Source organism: Dreissena polymorpha, chromosome 4 (assembly GCF_020536995.1).
Source record: "Dreissena polymorpha isolate Duluth1 chromosome 4, UMN_Dpol_1.0, whole genome shotgun sequence".
NCBI lineage: Eukaryota > Metazoa > Mollusca > Bivalvia > Myida > Dreissenidae > Dreissena > Dreissena polymorpha.
Genome location: NC_068358.1, coordinates 134,625,956 through 134,641,478, shown reverse-complemented (window position 1 = coordinate 134,641,478; position 15,523 = coordinate 134,625,956). Strand labels below are relative to the sequence as shown.

General features: G+C 37.8%; 1 protein-coding gene across 1 annotated transcript in view; it reads right to left on the bottom strand.

The window, feature by feature from the left end:
• Positions 1-220: 220 nt before the first annotated feature.
• The window catches only part of LOC127878814 (fibrillin-2-like), a 107,687-nt gene continuing 92,384 nt past the window's right edge, over positions 221-15,523 (bottom strand). The window contains exons 38-52 of the mRNA XM_052425341.1: positions 15,438-15,523; positions 12,072-12,194; positions 11,234-11,353; positions 10,591-10,706; positions 10,169-10,313; positions 9,129-9,182; positions 8,723-8,848; positions 7,924-8,046; positions 7,208-7,327; positions 6,556-6,684; positions 5,016-5,174; positions 4,739-4,841; positions 3,838-4,013; positions 2,373-2,518; positions 221-1,510 (exon numbers count right to left, since the gene is read on the bottom strand). The exon at positions 15,438-15,523 is cut by the window's right edge and continues 34 nt beyond it. Of these exons, the coding sequence (XP_052281301.1) occupies positions 1,112-1,510; positions 2,373-2,518; positions 3,838-4,013; positions 4,739-4,841; positions 5,016-5,174; positions 6,556-6,684; positions 7,208-7,327; positions 7,924-8,046; positions 8,723-8,848; positions 9,129-9,182; positions 10,169-10,313; positions 10,591-10,706; positions 11,234-11,353; positions 12,072-12,194; positions 15,438-15,523 (2,125 nt within the window). The 3' untranslated portion in view covers positions 221-1,111. The remainder of the gene's footprint in view (positions 1,511-2,372; positions 2,519-3,837; positions 4,014-4,738; positions 4,842-5,015; positions 5,175-6,555; positions 6,685-7,207; positions 7,328-7,923; positions 8,047-8,722; positions 8,849-9,128; positions 9,183-10,168; positions 10,314-10,590; positions 10,707-11,233; positions 11,354-12,071; positions 12,195-15,437) is intronic.

Genomic DNA, 15,523 nt, shown 5'->3' with positions numbered 1-15,523 from the left:
GGTTTGAAGCACGTAACGAGTATATAATTAAACAAACGTGCAGATTGCTTTTCTTGCATGAAGTTCTGATTGGTAAAAAGTTCGTAGGCATGCAACTTTGTATCAATTCATCACAAAATATACAATAAACTTAATTTCTTTCTCGTTTTACATTATTCCTTATATAAACCGTTATTGTTATCATAAATACATCTTGCTCGCGATAAACAACTGCGACACATATATATAACCTTTATTTTATTTCATAGAGGAGTATGACAGAAGGGCTAATGTGTACATGTACACTTATTACCAAAACATATCGATACACTATTATTGCAAAACTCTAGAAACAACCAGCTTCTAGACATGTTTAAAATACCACGCACTCTAAAATTATTCAAATTAAGTAAAAACTAACACAGGAAACAAAAACACGAATATTATACACACTTTTGTAGATGTTGAAAATATTGTGAACATACATTTTCAAATATTAGGGCATGCACAGCTTGTTTACGATTTGTCAATATACATTCAGCACACTAAATGTTTAACACAAATGCTCATAAAAAGCAACAGTTCAAACGCAATACAACTTAACACTACCAACAGTTAAATGATTATCATTATACCGTTGTATGTATGTATCTATGTATGATCAATTTCAGATAAATCAATTCAACGATTAAATGTACGACTTGTAAACGTGTTAATAAACACTGAATACTTGAATAAATTGTGTATGGGACATAAGAGCAAAATAAAGTAACAATTTTTGTGGCAATAATGTATTCGATCTACGATTAAAGATGTAATGCATACTAACTGCTCATTTATACATCACAAATTTGCATGTGGTAAATGCATACTTCAGACAAATGTGTTTTCTTATGCAGTGTGTAATATAAAAATGTATGTACTGCCTTCAACATGTACTGGCCTTGTCCTGTATGAACACGCAATATAACACTTACACCATGTTAACATGTATATACATGAATTTCTAAGATCGGATAACTCCAACTTCATAAACACTCTTCTATATGTATATAAACTGGCATAAATACTCCTCGCATACAAGTGCGTTGTCATCAAAGCTTTAATAATTACCTTCTAAGTATTATAATTGTTACAACACGTAAACAAAGAACCTAAACACAGTTTTACCAAGATGGACGTCATGGCCCGATAACGTGACGTCCTCTTCCACTGGCACAGCTTCAATATCAATATGATAGGACATTCCCTTGAACAATTTCTTATGCTTGGCGTGCAACGAGTTGACCCCGTTTTTCTCTTTGAGGAAGAAAATCCCATCGGCCCTGTTAGTGTTTGTATAGTTAACATTGCCCTGTAGAATGGAAAGCGCTGGGAGTATTTTTACAAGATCAGTCTTTCTGCCCACGTCTGAAAGGTCAACGTAGACTGCAAGCAGTTGGGTGGCGTTTAGATGTTCATTTTCCGTTCCGCTGTATTCAAGATGACCATTGATGTTGCCCTGACGCCTGTTGTGGCGTCGTACGTTGCCCTGAAATAATTGGTTACACACATATGGGCACAACACAAATGTAAACAAAACGATGCACGTAAATAAAACATAATAAAACAGAAAAACGAATAACGAACTAAGAACTCATAACGCAGTGCTTTTAATAAAGCATTAAAGCTACACCAAGCATGGCTGAAAATCCTATATTTAAATATTGTAAAACATTTCCTTTTTGAAAGAAGAAATTAAATGTGTTTCATTAGGTACACAGAAAATACAGCAATGAGCATACAGAACGGAGAGAACTCCAACTGTTTTCCTTTGCTACGTAGAAAAACAACAATTTGGATAACTAAATAGGGTCATATAACATATTCCAATTATAACGCGAACAAGAACTTAAAAGAATTGCAATTTAAAAGTAGAAATTTACAACATTTTTTATTTGAAACCAAGACGTGTCACAATTTCTATTTGAAACGTACAAAAACCAACAATTTCAATTGGCAACATAGAAATTAGTAATGGCATCGTAATTGTAATTTTTTTATAAGGATAATATCCGTTACAGACCATTGCTTAGTGCATGATGATGGTTTGAGAACCACAAACAATTAAATAATTCTAGATGATGCATACAACAATTCCAAGTCTTATCAGAAAGCAACATCAAAACACGTGTCAAACTAATGAGGGAACAATTTAATATAGCATAAAATGCATGTAACATTGTAATAACTTTGAATACAACGAATTTAATTATTGTAACATATCGTGAATGCAATCTGAACGCATCGGACAGTAGGCTACACCACACCGTCGCCGTTATGGCGGAATTGTCCGAGGAGTCCCGATTGATCGTGAATGCTGTGATTGAGTTACCTAAGTGGGGCTCACTTACCCTTTGACGAACAGCAGCCCGTTTTGTTACCCGCAGTAGTTTTGGACGGAATAGATTGGGTGTATGAATATCTTCTACTGTCCCCTCGTTGACATTGTTTCGTATGAGAGACTTACGGGAGGAGGATACTTCATTCTGCACGATACCTGAAAAAGTATCATGGACGTTTATGAAGAATACATATACTACGAGTAAGGTTTCTCCATTTGGTCAAACTACAATGCACATGTGCATGTATGCATCATTAACGCATTTCATCCATTCGTTTAATTTATAGCATTCAGTAGACATAAACTGTGATTCAAATATGTTTTAATATTGAAAGGTGTTTAAAGGTATATCTAGGATTGATCTTTAACTGCGATTTGTTTGAATCTAGTAACTCTGTGATATTTTGTAGATAACTCAACACTATCGGAAAACATAACAAGCCAAACCCTTTGGCAACATTAAGATGCCTTTTATATGGACTATTATTGGCCCGAAGCGAATTTTCATCTTACATGTAGAACTTATGTCGGAAAACATAACAAGCTAGACCCTTTCGCAACATTAAGATACATGTTTTGTGGAATATTATTGGCACGAAGCATATTTTCATCTTACTAGTCAAGCCTACAATGTTTGATATTTTTTGATTGTTTTAAATTGATATAACAATCATGTATAATGTATCAAAAGTCAATGAAATATCTTAAATAACTGGTCTGAAGTATACCGCTGCTCCTTGTGAGGAGCACTTTAATATTTAATTCTGATTATTCACAACACCATCTATAAATATGTTCTCGTAATATGTGTGCACCTTGGTAAATAACAATGATCAATCATGTGTAAAGATTTTTAAGGCGGTAACTTTAGATTGTATCATGGGGTTTTTTGTTTTAAAATTTGTTTCCTTTACAGAATACTTTTGTATTAAAGTTTTATAATGGACATCTAACAGTATATACGTGTCTATCGCAACCGTTGTTTATTTTTGGTGTTTTCACTTCATATACACTTATATTTGTTTATTCAGCATCAACATACTAAAACAATATCCCGGAAAGAGAAAAATAATCCATTTGAATATCAACCGTACTTTCGTTTTGACAACTGACGACAGAAATGATTCGATGTACGATGTGAGTCTAAATGTAGTTTTCATGCAGATTCGTTCATACGACACAAAGAAACATTTTTGTTTTACGGATCATTTCGGCTTAGAGGACTGGGTGAGTCATGTAAAATATCAAAAATAATGTATATTTTTATAAACAACTGGTAGCAATATGAGTTGCAGATAATTGGTCAGTCACCACATTTTGACTTATTATTTTGACCTGTTCATTCTTTTTAGCTCAATTCAACAGTGAAAAATGACCATAATATCACTTTAAGCGTATGTGTGTATGTATTAACAGTAGATTTTCAGTTGTTGAATCCAAGTACACAGTGCTCAATTCTCATCGGTACCACATACCTCTTTTTGTCCTTTTCGACAATGGCACTTCCAATCGGGCGTCCCCGATGTTACACGAGTAGCAGCCCTCGCCCGGGGGTAGCTCCCCGGTCCCCAGGGACGACTCGTGAGGCAGGTTCACGCCGGGCGGGAACATGTTCTTGTACTCAGAGGGCGAGATGGTCTGTATGCAGTGCCTATGGGGTGATAAACATGGCTTTATAGTTTATGTAAGTGAAAATATCTTTTAAAGGGACATGCCCAGCAAAATATACACATGTTTCTTTAGTTTATGTAATGCAATAGTTTGCTATCTTAAATAATACAACAGTTTGCTTATGTTGTGTGGGTGCACGTTTTCTCGTATATATTTTCAATGTTGTTATATTTCAGTCTTCAGAGGCTGTAAGCGTTAGAGCTATTTTTGTTTTGTGGATGAAACATGTTTGCGATTTGTCTTTCACCTATTTTGTTTGATAATTTTCAGTAGATGCATCTCTAACCTGACAGATCTTTTATTCATCGACCATATTTTTGTACATAATAATAGAATTTAAATCCATCCCCTAATCTTTTTAATAGATTTCACATACTAACGACTCCACAACACTCAAATTATGTATTTAGTATTCGATTATCGTGAGTGTGTCAGCAAGTACGCTTCTGTGAAACGTTAAACCTTACAATATATTCAATGAATTAATAATTATTATAAAACAAAAACAAAACACATGTCATCAAAATATTGATAACGATGTGTGCGTGAAAATAGTGGATGCACACAAGATGTTCACTTAAGTATTTTGTAGACCAAACAGCAAACAAAATTAATTTGATGTTAATACACTTATAGTAGCAACGCTGTAATATGTCTAATTATAAACAAGCGAGAGCGTGTTATAGATATGAGATCCTACTGTACCCTTCGCCAATCATCTGGTAGCCCGGGGGACATCCGCAGGTGTACATCTGACCAGCCGGGACACATTCGAACACGCAGGGGCTTCCGGTACACACGTCAATAACTGCAACAATGATACAGTCAGAGTGAATACTACATCTGTATGTCTACTGACTTCTTAATCGAAGTCCTTCCTCCCCCCGCCCCCTCCACCCCCCGCGGAACCACCGTACCCGATCGCACGATACAGATTTTTGAAATACATGTATATTATACGGCAATTAACCATCCGACGTACACGTGAACGTTTTTCTACGAAGAATATTTAAGCAGGCCCCTATCCTACCTAAACACTGGCCTCTGTATTCCGTGTAACCCTCGGGACACCCACATAAGAAGCCTCCAAAACTATTCTCACACAGGTTCTCGCATTGGCCGTCGGCGCATTCGTCTACGTCTGAAAACAAGTAGGGATAAAAGTATTTCAACGAGTCTTGGACATGGACTAGGCTTATCTGTTCACTTTTGTAGACATTGCGTTGTTTTTTTTGCTACATTATATAACGAAGCAGCGCAATTAATTTTGACTTTTTTAGAAATGCGTTGGTGATGCTATGTTATACCCATCTATAGTTTTCGGATGGCAATGTCGTTAGAATTTGCAAATGCTAGGCAAATGATTCATAACTATTTATTTCGTTTCTATCGGTAACTGGTAACAACATCGAAAACGAAATGGGATCAGCCGTTAGGCCGTGGTAACACAGCTATACGTTTTTTCTGAATGGAATCAAACGTGTACTCGTGTAAATTTGTATATTTTGTTACTCACGTGTGTATTTATTGTCAATTGATTCAACATATATATGTGTTCCTTATCGAATCTGGCTTGAACCCTTGGTTATAAATCTGTACATTTCCTTCAGTCGGACACAGCTTGGTGTCCCTGTTACGATTTTATTAATGCTTCCCAAGATGTTTCAGCTTGTTGCCCTGGTTATGTAGCTATACATTTCTTCCCAGTGGGACCAAGCTTGTAACCCCAGTTACATACCTACACATTTCTACCCAGTGGGACCAATCTTGTAACCCCGGTTACAAACATATACATTTCTTCACAGTGGGACCAAGCTTGTAACCCCAGTTACATACCTACACATTTCTACCCAGTGGGACCAATCATGTAACCCCAGATACATACCTATACATTTCTTCCCAGTGGGACCAAGCTTGTAACCCCGGTTACATACCTACACATTTCTACCCAGTAGGACCAAGCTTGTAACTCCGGTTACATACCTATACATTTCTTCCCAGTAGGATCAAGCTTGTTACCCCGGTTACATAACTATACATTTCTTCCCAGTAGGACCGAGCTTTTAACCCCAGTTGCGTACCTATTCATTTTTTCCCAGTGGGACCAAGCTTGTAACCCCGGTTACATACCTAAACATATCTCCCCACTAGGATCAATCTTGTAACCCCGGTTACATACCTAAACATTTCTACCTAGTGGGATCAACCTTGTAACCTTGGTTGCATACCTATACATTTCTTCCAAGTAGGATCAAGGTTGTAACCCCGGTTACATACCCATACAGTTCTTCCCAGTGGGATCAAGCTTGTAACCCTGGTTACATACCTAAACATTTCTCCCCACGTGGATCAAGCTCGCAACCCCAGTTACAAACATATACATTTCTTCCCTGTGGCATCAAGCTTGTAACCCAGGTTACATAACTAAATATTTCTTCCTAGTGTGATCACGCGTGTAGATCCGGTTACATACCTATACATTTCTTCCCGGTGGGATCTAACTTGTAGCCCCAGTTACATACCTATACATTTCTTCCCGGTGGGATCGAGCTTGTAGCCCCGGTTACACACGCACTCATAACCACCAGGTGTGTTTTTACACTGACCATTGGGCGTGCACAAATTAGTTTCCATCAGGCACTCGTTGATATCTGAAGAAACGCTCGAAGTCATCGGGAATGCAAGAGCGACTTCGGCATAACCGTATTTCAACATATTTGAACAAAAAATTTGAGAAACTGATCTTCAATTACCTGTTACTAGTTAATAATTCTTAAGATACCTTATTATTACAAACTAAAATTATTATGTTTTAAAAAGCTATTTGAGTAGCATTGTTACAATTGTAAATTTAAACATATTATTTAATGTACATATCAGCTTAAAAACAACGACATGTTAAACAAAAAAGGAATATTACTGTTTTATACCATTCTTTAACTGGACATTCGACTTAAGCGGTCATTCGACATAACAGGGAATTCAACTTAACCGGGCATTCGACATAACAGGGCATTCGACTTAATCGGGCATTCGAAATAAAAGAGAATTCGACTTAACCGGGCATTTGACATAACAGGGCATTCGACTTAACTGAGTACGAGATTACGAAGTTCATCTGTATTCGACTTTCATCAATGTGGACTTATAGTTTTTCCTTTCTTAGTCACTAACCAACACATTGTCTGTCACCGGATCTCGTATATCCTACTGCACAGCCGCACTCGAAACTTCCGATTGTGTTGACGCAGCTTTGCGGACAGTTGTGTTGGCCGGTCGCACATTCGTCAATATCTGGAAAACAATGTTTTTTAATACACATAACATCTAACATTGTGCATTTTCAGTTTATGTACGTATCCAGCTACGTATTCTTGATTATGATTAGACAACCACAGACAAAGCAACAATGCTGTTTGAAATACATTTATGATTGTATTGATGCAATTATAATGTTTTGATAAGTCCTAATATTGTGTTAATCCTTTTTGTATCTTAAATATGGACATTATCAACAATATTATTAAACTTGGCGACCAACGAAATACATAAGCAACAAAAACTAACTGGCATCAAACATGACCTCCATATAAAATTTAATTGAGTCTCGCTATGGAAAAATGGTGTTAAATGCATGCGCGTAAATTGTCGACCCAGGTTAGCCTCTGCAGTCCGCACAGGCCAATCAGGGACGACACTTTCAGTCTGATCTGGATATTCGCTAAGAAGAGACGTCCTTTAAACAAAAATTTCAATAAAAGCGGAAATGGTCGTCCCTGAACAGTCTATGCGGACTGCACAGGCTAATCTGGGACAACACTTTAAAAACATGCATTAAACCCCGTTTTCCCAGATCGCGGCTTATTTGTATATGGTTTCATTTTCACCACCTCTGCACGTGCGCCCGTCCATATTGAGGACGTATCCCTGGCCACAGATGCACTTGAAGGATCCCACGAGATTCTGACAGGTGCCCACACATGGCGACTGGGTTTCTGTACATTCGTCTATGTCTGAAAATTCAATATCGGGCATGCTACAACATCATGGATTACCAAATAACTCACTCACTTTTGCATCAGGCAATATAACGTTTGCTCAACAATAAAATAAGATATCAACTAATTGATTTTTGAATGGCATTATTTTCATCAACAGATAATGTACGAAACCTGCATTTGAATCAGACAGCATACATTTCTAAACAAAATCACCCAAATCCATCATGATCCATTAACATAACTATAATTTAATTGTGTATTAAATCATTGTTTATAATTAAATAATTGTACACGTAACCAATTTGAAATCATATTAATCCACACTCTGATTGAATATCAATTGAGAGATGAAAAAACACATTTAAAATTGACCCAAATATAATCCAATTGACCAAATTGTCCATTCGTCTTTGTAACAAACAATCCCCAATTTGACCAAAATCTCATCTAAATGCAATCGCAGCAAAACAACGCACTCCTTATATGAGCAATGCTCAGGAAAACCAGGGTTTTGTATGTTCCTGATTTTTGCTTAGATGAGACTTCCTTTAAACGAAAAATACACGTGTCGTCTCTGATTAGCCTGTGTGGGCTGCACTCCGACGACACCTCAAGCAAATGCATTCAACCCCATTTTCCCAGACCGCAGCTCATGAATTTGTTTTGCGTATTTCATGGACGTACTCACCAATGCACTGGGTACCGGTAGTGTCGGGTTTGTAACCGTTGTTGCACAGACAACGGTAGGACCCCATAGTGTTCATGCAGCGACCGTTCTCACAGAGATTCGAGTGCAACCTGCATTCATCAATATCTGAAACATAAACCTCAAAAAATGATTACAGGACTAAAAAATTGAATTTCACAATCAAATTATGTACCGCTTATTATGTGTGATAGAAATGCTTCATTATGTGTATGTTAAATACGTCTATGAACGTAGATTTGGCGTGACATTCTTAAGCCCCGCGGAGTCGATTAGCAATTATGTAGATTGATTAAATTATTGTCAACGCTGACGGCAATTGCAAAACAATCGGATAAACTTAAAGAGACATTTACAAAGTAAACGGAGTTCAAAATTATCTACCTACCATTTCCATGTATATCATATCCTCCACCAGCGGGACATAGACGGCTATAAGCGTCTGAAACGGAAACCATAATATTAGAAACATTGTCAATGAAGAAAATAGCTAGAGCGATATTTATTTAAGTATATGTTATTTGTTATATAATGTCATAATATTATGAACAGATGGTATAAATAATGTCTATATAATTGTATCTATAAATATAACTCACGAATTTATTGAATTTGTATAAATTGAAAAAAATAAATTAACAAGACCTGCGATTGTGAAACACAATGCCCCGAACTGCGCTTTGAAGCCGCATCGAAGCTTTTTTAGAGAAAATCGTTAAGCCCAAGGCCCATAATTTCGCAAAAAATCAATTGACCGGAACGTTACTCATACTTCATCTTTTAGTCATATACTCACATACCGAAAATATCTGAAAGCGTTGCGAAAAAAAACCTCTAGAAAATGGTTATTATATAGAAAATTTCTAAGTCCGTCCATAGCTTCGACACAAATCATTGGACCGAAACGAAAGTCACGATTCATCTGTAGGTCATGTAGGTAGACTCACATACCAAAAATAAGCAACATATCTGTAAGAACTCCGGAAAACAGACAATTTCGAAGTCCAAGGCCCATAACTCCGCCAAAAATAAATAGACCGGAACGTAACTCACACTTCATCTTTTAGTCATCTGGGTAGACGCACATACCAAAAATTAGCTAAATATCTGAATTCGTTCAGTAAAAAACAACCGGAGAACGGTTATTATAAGGAAAATGTCTTATTCCAAAGCATGTAACTTTGCAAAAAATCAATGGACCGGAACGAACTTACATTTAATGTGTAAGTAATGTAGGCAGACTCACAAACATGCATCAAACATCAGGTCTATATCTTAAATCGTTTTAGAAAAAAGTCCGGAAAATGGAATGTCGGACGAACAGACAGGTGGACGGACGCACAGACGGAAAGTGCGACTGCTATATGCCACGTGACAGGGGATTCATGAGCTTTTTTAAATGAATGTCGCCATCGATTTTTGGCATACCTGTTCCTTTCCTGGGACAGATCTCGCATCTGCGTCCCCAGGCGGCGCCTCCGGTACAGCAGCACTGCGCTTGTGTGGTCACCTTTACATCGGAAGTGGTGACGCAGCGTCGAGAGACGAGCTCCGTGTAACAGTAGTCCTCGCGCTGGTCTGCAAAACATTGTGCATGTATAACAAAACTATAAATATGGAATTGCAAGAATAGACACACATAAGATATTCATATTATGACACATTCGATGACACATTACCCTTTATAGTTACAACGTGATGTATCTAATTCGGTCATACACTTAACATTTGATGAGCGTGTAAATAGGCAACTAGACGACTTGACAAACATTTTATTATAGACACAGTGTCTGTAAAAAGATGAGAAAGAAAGCTTTTGAGTCCCATTCTTGTATCCAGAACAGCCATACCGATGCAGCTCTTGCCGTCCGTTGACCGAGTGTAACCCGGTGGGCAGTCACACCGGAAGCTCCCCTGCAAGTTCTGACACCGGCCGGGACCGCAAACCTCAGACATTCATCGATATCTGCAAGATTAGTAGGAGAGGTTTTGGATTTGATGAAGTAATCACAATTTAATCAAGTCGAGAGAATGTTTTAAATTTCTGGTTTATAAATATATATTACTTTACGATAAGAACCTTCCTTGCGTGAAGAAATGAAAATTATTACATGTAATGAAAAATACTCATACACAAACTACAAATGAATTTTAAGGCACATGAATAACAATGACGAACGTGTGTTCCAATATGGATATATAATACGAGATCTAAATGTAGCCATAAAGAAATGATAACACTTTGTTCGTAGAAAAAGTGGACTCAGAATGTTTGCCAGACAGACGACATAAGGGACAGAAATCAGCAATAAGAAGCTAAAAATGCCCGACATTTTATTGCAGTCGAAGTAATTTTTATTGATCCACACAGTCAGATATATGTTCCCAATGCAGCATGTACACGTAAGGTGACCCGAACCGACGATCAATCTGACCCATTTCTTTGATCTTTAAGTGTGTGATGTTCAGAAGTTGTATATGAGACTGACTCACCTATACACCTGTCCCGGCCCGCCTCCCTGTAGCCCTCAGGACAGATGCACATGAACGAACCAACGAGATTTTTACACGCGTACGGACAGCCGTGAGTGGAAGTCAGACATTCGTCCACGTCTGAAATAGCGGTCATTATATGAGCCGCGTCCTGGGAAAAATGGGTCTAATGCATGTGCGTACAGTGTCGTCTCAGATTAGCCTGTGCATTCCGCACGGTCTAATTTAGGATGACACTTTCCGCTCTTATGATATTTTTCGTTTAAAGAAAGTCACTTTAAAACGAAATTACAACTTAGGCGGAAAGTGTTTTCCCTTTTCAGCCTATGCAAACTGCACAGGCTGAAATGGGATTACATTTAACGCACATGCATTAAACTAAGTTTCACAAGAACGAGGGTCATTATATCTTAAACAATACTTGCTGTTGGACTCACAGTTCACTATTTATCTGACAAATATGAATACTCGGTTAATGTTAGGCAAATGTACACAGTTGTTTTAACCTCATCAAGTAATAAATTGCTTCAGGCGAACTACACACTTGCAGAGAAATGGGGGCTTGGAAATAAAACATATAATCAGAGACATTTATACGTCATCCCAGCAATTGCAAGCTAGCATTTATCAATAAGCAATATCATAAAATAACCATCTTATAAAGACCGCAATAAATAGAAACCACTTATGATAACGCCATTTCAATACATTCAACGCCAGACAAATGCTACCATTAATATTACTGAAACTAACCCTAAAATGTCAAGACTTAATCAGCATATGACGACAGATGGTAAACAAAAACAATGTGTGTCTGATTTGAGCCAATAACGTATACCTTCGCAGTGTATGCCGTCGGCGGCTACTTGGTAGCCCATGGGACACACGCACTTGAACGAGCCCACCGTGTTGGCGCAACGGAACGCGCACTTGTTGGCCTGAGTCACGCATTCGTCTATGTCTGGAAAACATGGGATTGCATTCATGAAGCAAAACAATACAGGTACGGTCATGAATTTGAAAGATACGCAAGAGTTTAGTTTATATGAGTCTTTCGGTGTTACAATTCTGTATTGTTATGTTTGAGGGTGTTGTATTACTGTTTAAAATTACGTTCATGTAAAATCACGAAGGAGAAATATCAGGCACATGTTAATATTTCATGTAGACAACCATCTGAGCATTTTTAAAAGCACTTAAAAAAACATCAAACAATATGTTTACTTTTAAAATAAAACAAGAGGGCCAAGATGGCCCTAGTTCCCTCACCCAAGAGGAGTCGGTTCATTTAATATTGACCAAACGTCAAACTTGACCTAGATATTGTCAAGACAAACATCCTGGTTAAGTCTCATCATTATTGAACCAAAACTCTGGCGTATGGAGTGTTTTTGTTTTTATAAGATTTTACCTTGTGACCTATATTTTAAGTTGACCCCTCTTACCAAACATCAAACTTTGCTTACAAAAATAAATATTTTGACCAATATTCATAAAATCTGAAACAAAATTGTGACCTCTAGAGTGTTTACAAGAATTTTGTATTATATAATGCAAATTTGGACAATCTAAGGGCAATAATTATGGCATTAATTATGTGAATTTGCTAATTATCAAACTTGACTGAGATCTTTCAGCAACTTTCATAAAAAATGCTTGAGAAGTGTGAATGCTAGAGTGTTTACAAACCAAATGTGGACGAACGGACGGCCGACAAAGACCAATTCTTAAACCTCAGCTAAAAAGTGTGTTTCACCGATCTGAGCCATTTTCCAACTTGTCCGAGAAATCAATAAAACCAATGTATTGGCTAGGTTTCATGATGATTACGCAAAAAATGAGACTTCTATAGTGTTCGATCCCAAGGGTTTCTCTCTAGTCACATAAGGAAAACTGCCCCATCCCCCCTGGCGGCCATGTTTTTGACCGATCGGGACCATTTGCGAACTCATCTGAGGTATATATAAAACCAATCATTTCACCAAGTTTCATGATGATTGGGCAAAAAATGTGAATTCTGGAGTGTTCACAAGCTTTTTTTACTATATATATAAGAAAGCCGCCCCCCCCCCCCCCCCCGGCAGCCATGTTATTTAACTGACCGGAACCATTGTTTAACTCAACTCTCGTTTCAAGGAAACAAATGTTCTGACCAAGTTTCATGAAAATTTGACCAAAAATGTGACTTCTAGAGTGTTCACATGTTTTCACTATATACATATAGAGAAAAAATGCCCCGCCCACTGGCGGCCATCTTTTTCACCGATCTGGACCATTTTCGAACTCGTCCGAGATATCAATAAAACCAATGTTTTGTCCAACTTTCATGATGATTGGGCAAAAATTGTGACTTCTACTGTGTTTACAAGGTTTCTCTGTAGCCAAATGAGGAAAGCTGCCCCGCCCACTGGCGGTCATGTTTTTCAACGGACCAGAACCACTTTTGAACTCAACCAACATATCATTAAAACAAACATTTTGACAAAGTTACATGAAGATTGGGCATGAAATATGACTTCTACAGTGTTTACAATGTTTTTCTTTGTTTTGTTCTAGTGACCTAGTTTTTGACCCAGCATGACCCAGTTTCCAACTCCATCGAAATATCATTGGGACAAATCTTCTGACCAAGTTTCATGAAGATCGGACAAAAATGTGGCCTCTAGAGTGTTTACAAGGTATCTCTATAGCCAAATAAGGAAAACTGCCCCGCCCACTGGCGGCCATGTTTTTCAACAGACCAGAACCACTTTTGAACTCAACCAACATATCATTAAGACAAACATTTTGACAAAGTTTCATGAAGATTGGGCATGAAATGTGACTTCTACAGTGTTTACAAGGTTGTTTTTTTTTGTTCTAGTGACCTAGTTTTTTACCCGGCATGACCCAGTGTCGAACTCGACCGAGATATAATTGGGACAAAGCTTCTGAGTCGTTCTGACCAAGTTTCATGTATTATTATGAAAACATTAATAGTCAAAGGGGAGTACCTACTGTAAACTTAAATGTAATATTTAGAAGAGTTGTCTCGCATGTTACATGACCTTAATTCATGATTGTTTACAAGTCTTTTTTCTATATAAATATAAGGAAAACTGCCTGTCCCCCTGGCAACCATGTTTTTCAACGGACCGGAACCATTTTCGAACTCAACTCTCATATCAAGGAAACAAATGTTCTGACCAAATGTCATGAAAATTGGGCCGAAAATGTGACTTCTAGAGTCTCCACATGTTTTCACTATATACATATAGAGAAAAAATGCCCCGCCCACTAGCGGCCATGTTTTTTCACCGATCTGGACCATTTTCGAACTCGTCCGAGAAATTAATAAAACCAATGTTTTGACCGACTTTCATGATGATTGGGCAAAAATTGTGACTTCTAGAGTGTTTACAAGGTTTCTCTATAGCCAAATAAGGAAAACTGCCCCGCCCACTGGCGGCCATGTTTTTCAACGGACCGGAACCACTTTTGAACTCAACCAACATATCATTAAGACAAAACATTTACAAAGTTACATGAAGATTGGGCATGAAATGTGACTTCTACAGTGTTTACAAGTTTTTTCCTTTTTTTACCTAGTGACCTAGTTTTTGACCCGGCACGACCCAGTTTCGAATTCGACAGAGATTTTATTGGGACGAAGCTTCTGACCAAGTTTCATGAAGATCGGACAATAAATGTGGCTTCTAGAGTGTTTACGAACAAATGTGGACGGACGGACGACGGAAAAAGAGCAATCAGGTGAGCTAAAAAAATGCTGTCCATATCTGACCCGTCTATTTTCGAAGTATTTAAAAACCATCTCCGAATTCATGAACATGCAGAAGTGTGAATATAAAGTTAAAACTACTGGCGATGAAAAGGTAACCACGTTTACAGAATTCAAATTTAAGCTTCGTTTTATATAAGCCTTGTTCTTGAATACTTGGCTTAATGCATGTGCATAAAGAGTCATTCAAGACAAGCATGTGCTGTGCAAAGGCTAATTCGGAACGGCATTTAACGACTAAACTGGACTTTCACATCTTCTTAAGGAAAATATCATACAAGCGGGAAGTGTCATTTCTGATTTGCCTGTAAGAACTTCAAATGCGAATTTGACACGACGCCTTACGCACATGAATTAATCCCAGTTTTCGCAGAACGCGGCTCCTATGAAAATTCCATAACCGTTACAGCGTAATTTTTTATGTACCTTCGCAAACCTCGCTGGGCCCCGGTGCAAAGCCAGCCTTGCAGTCGCACGAGAAGCTGCCGTTCGTGTTAGAGCACTCGCCCTCT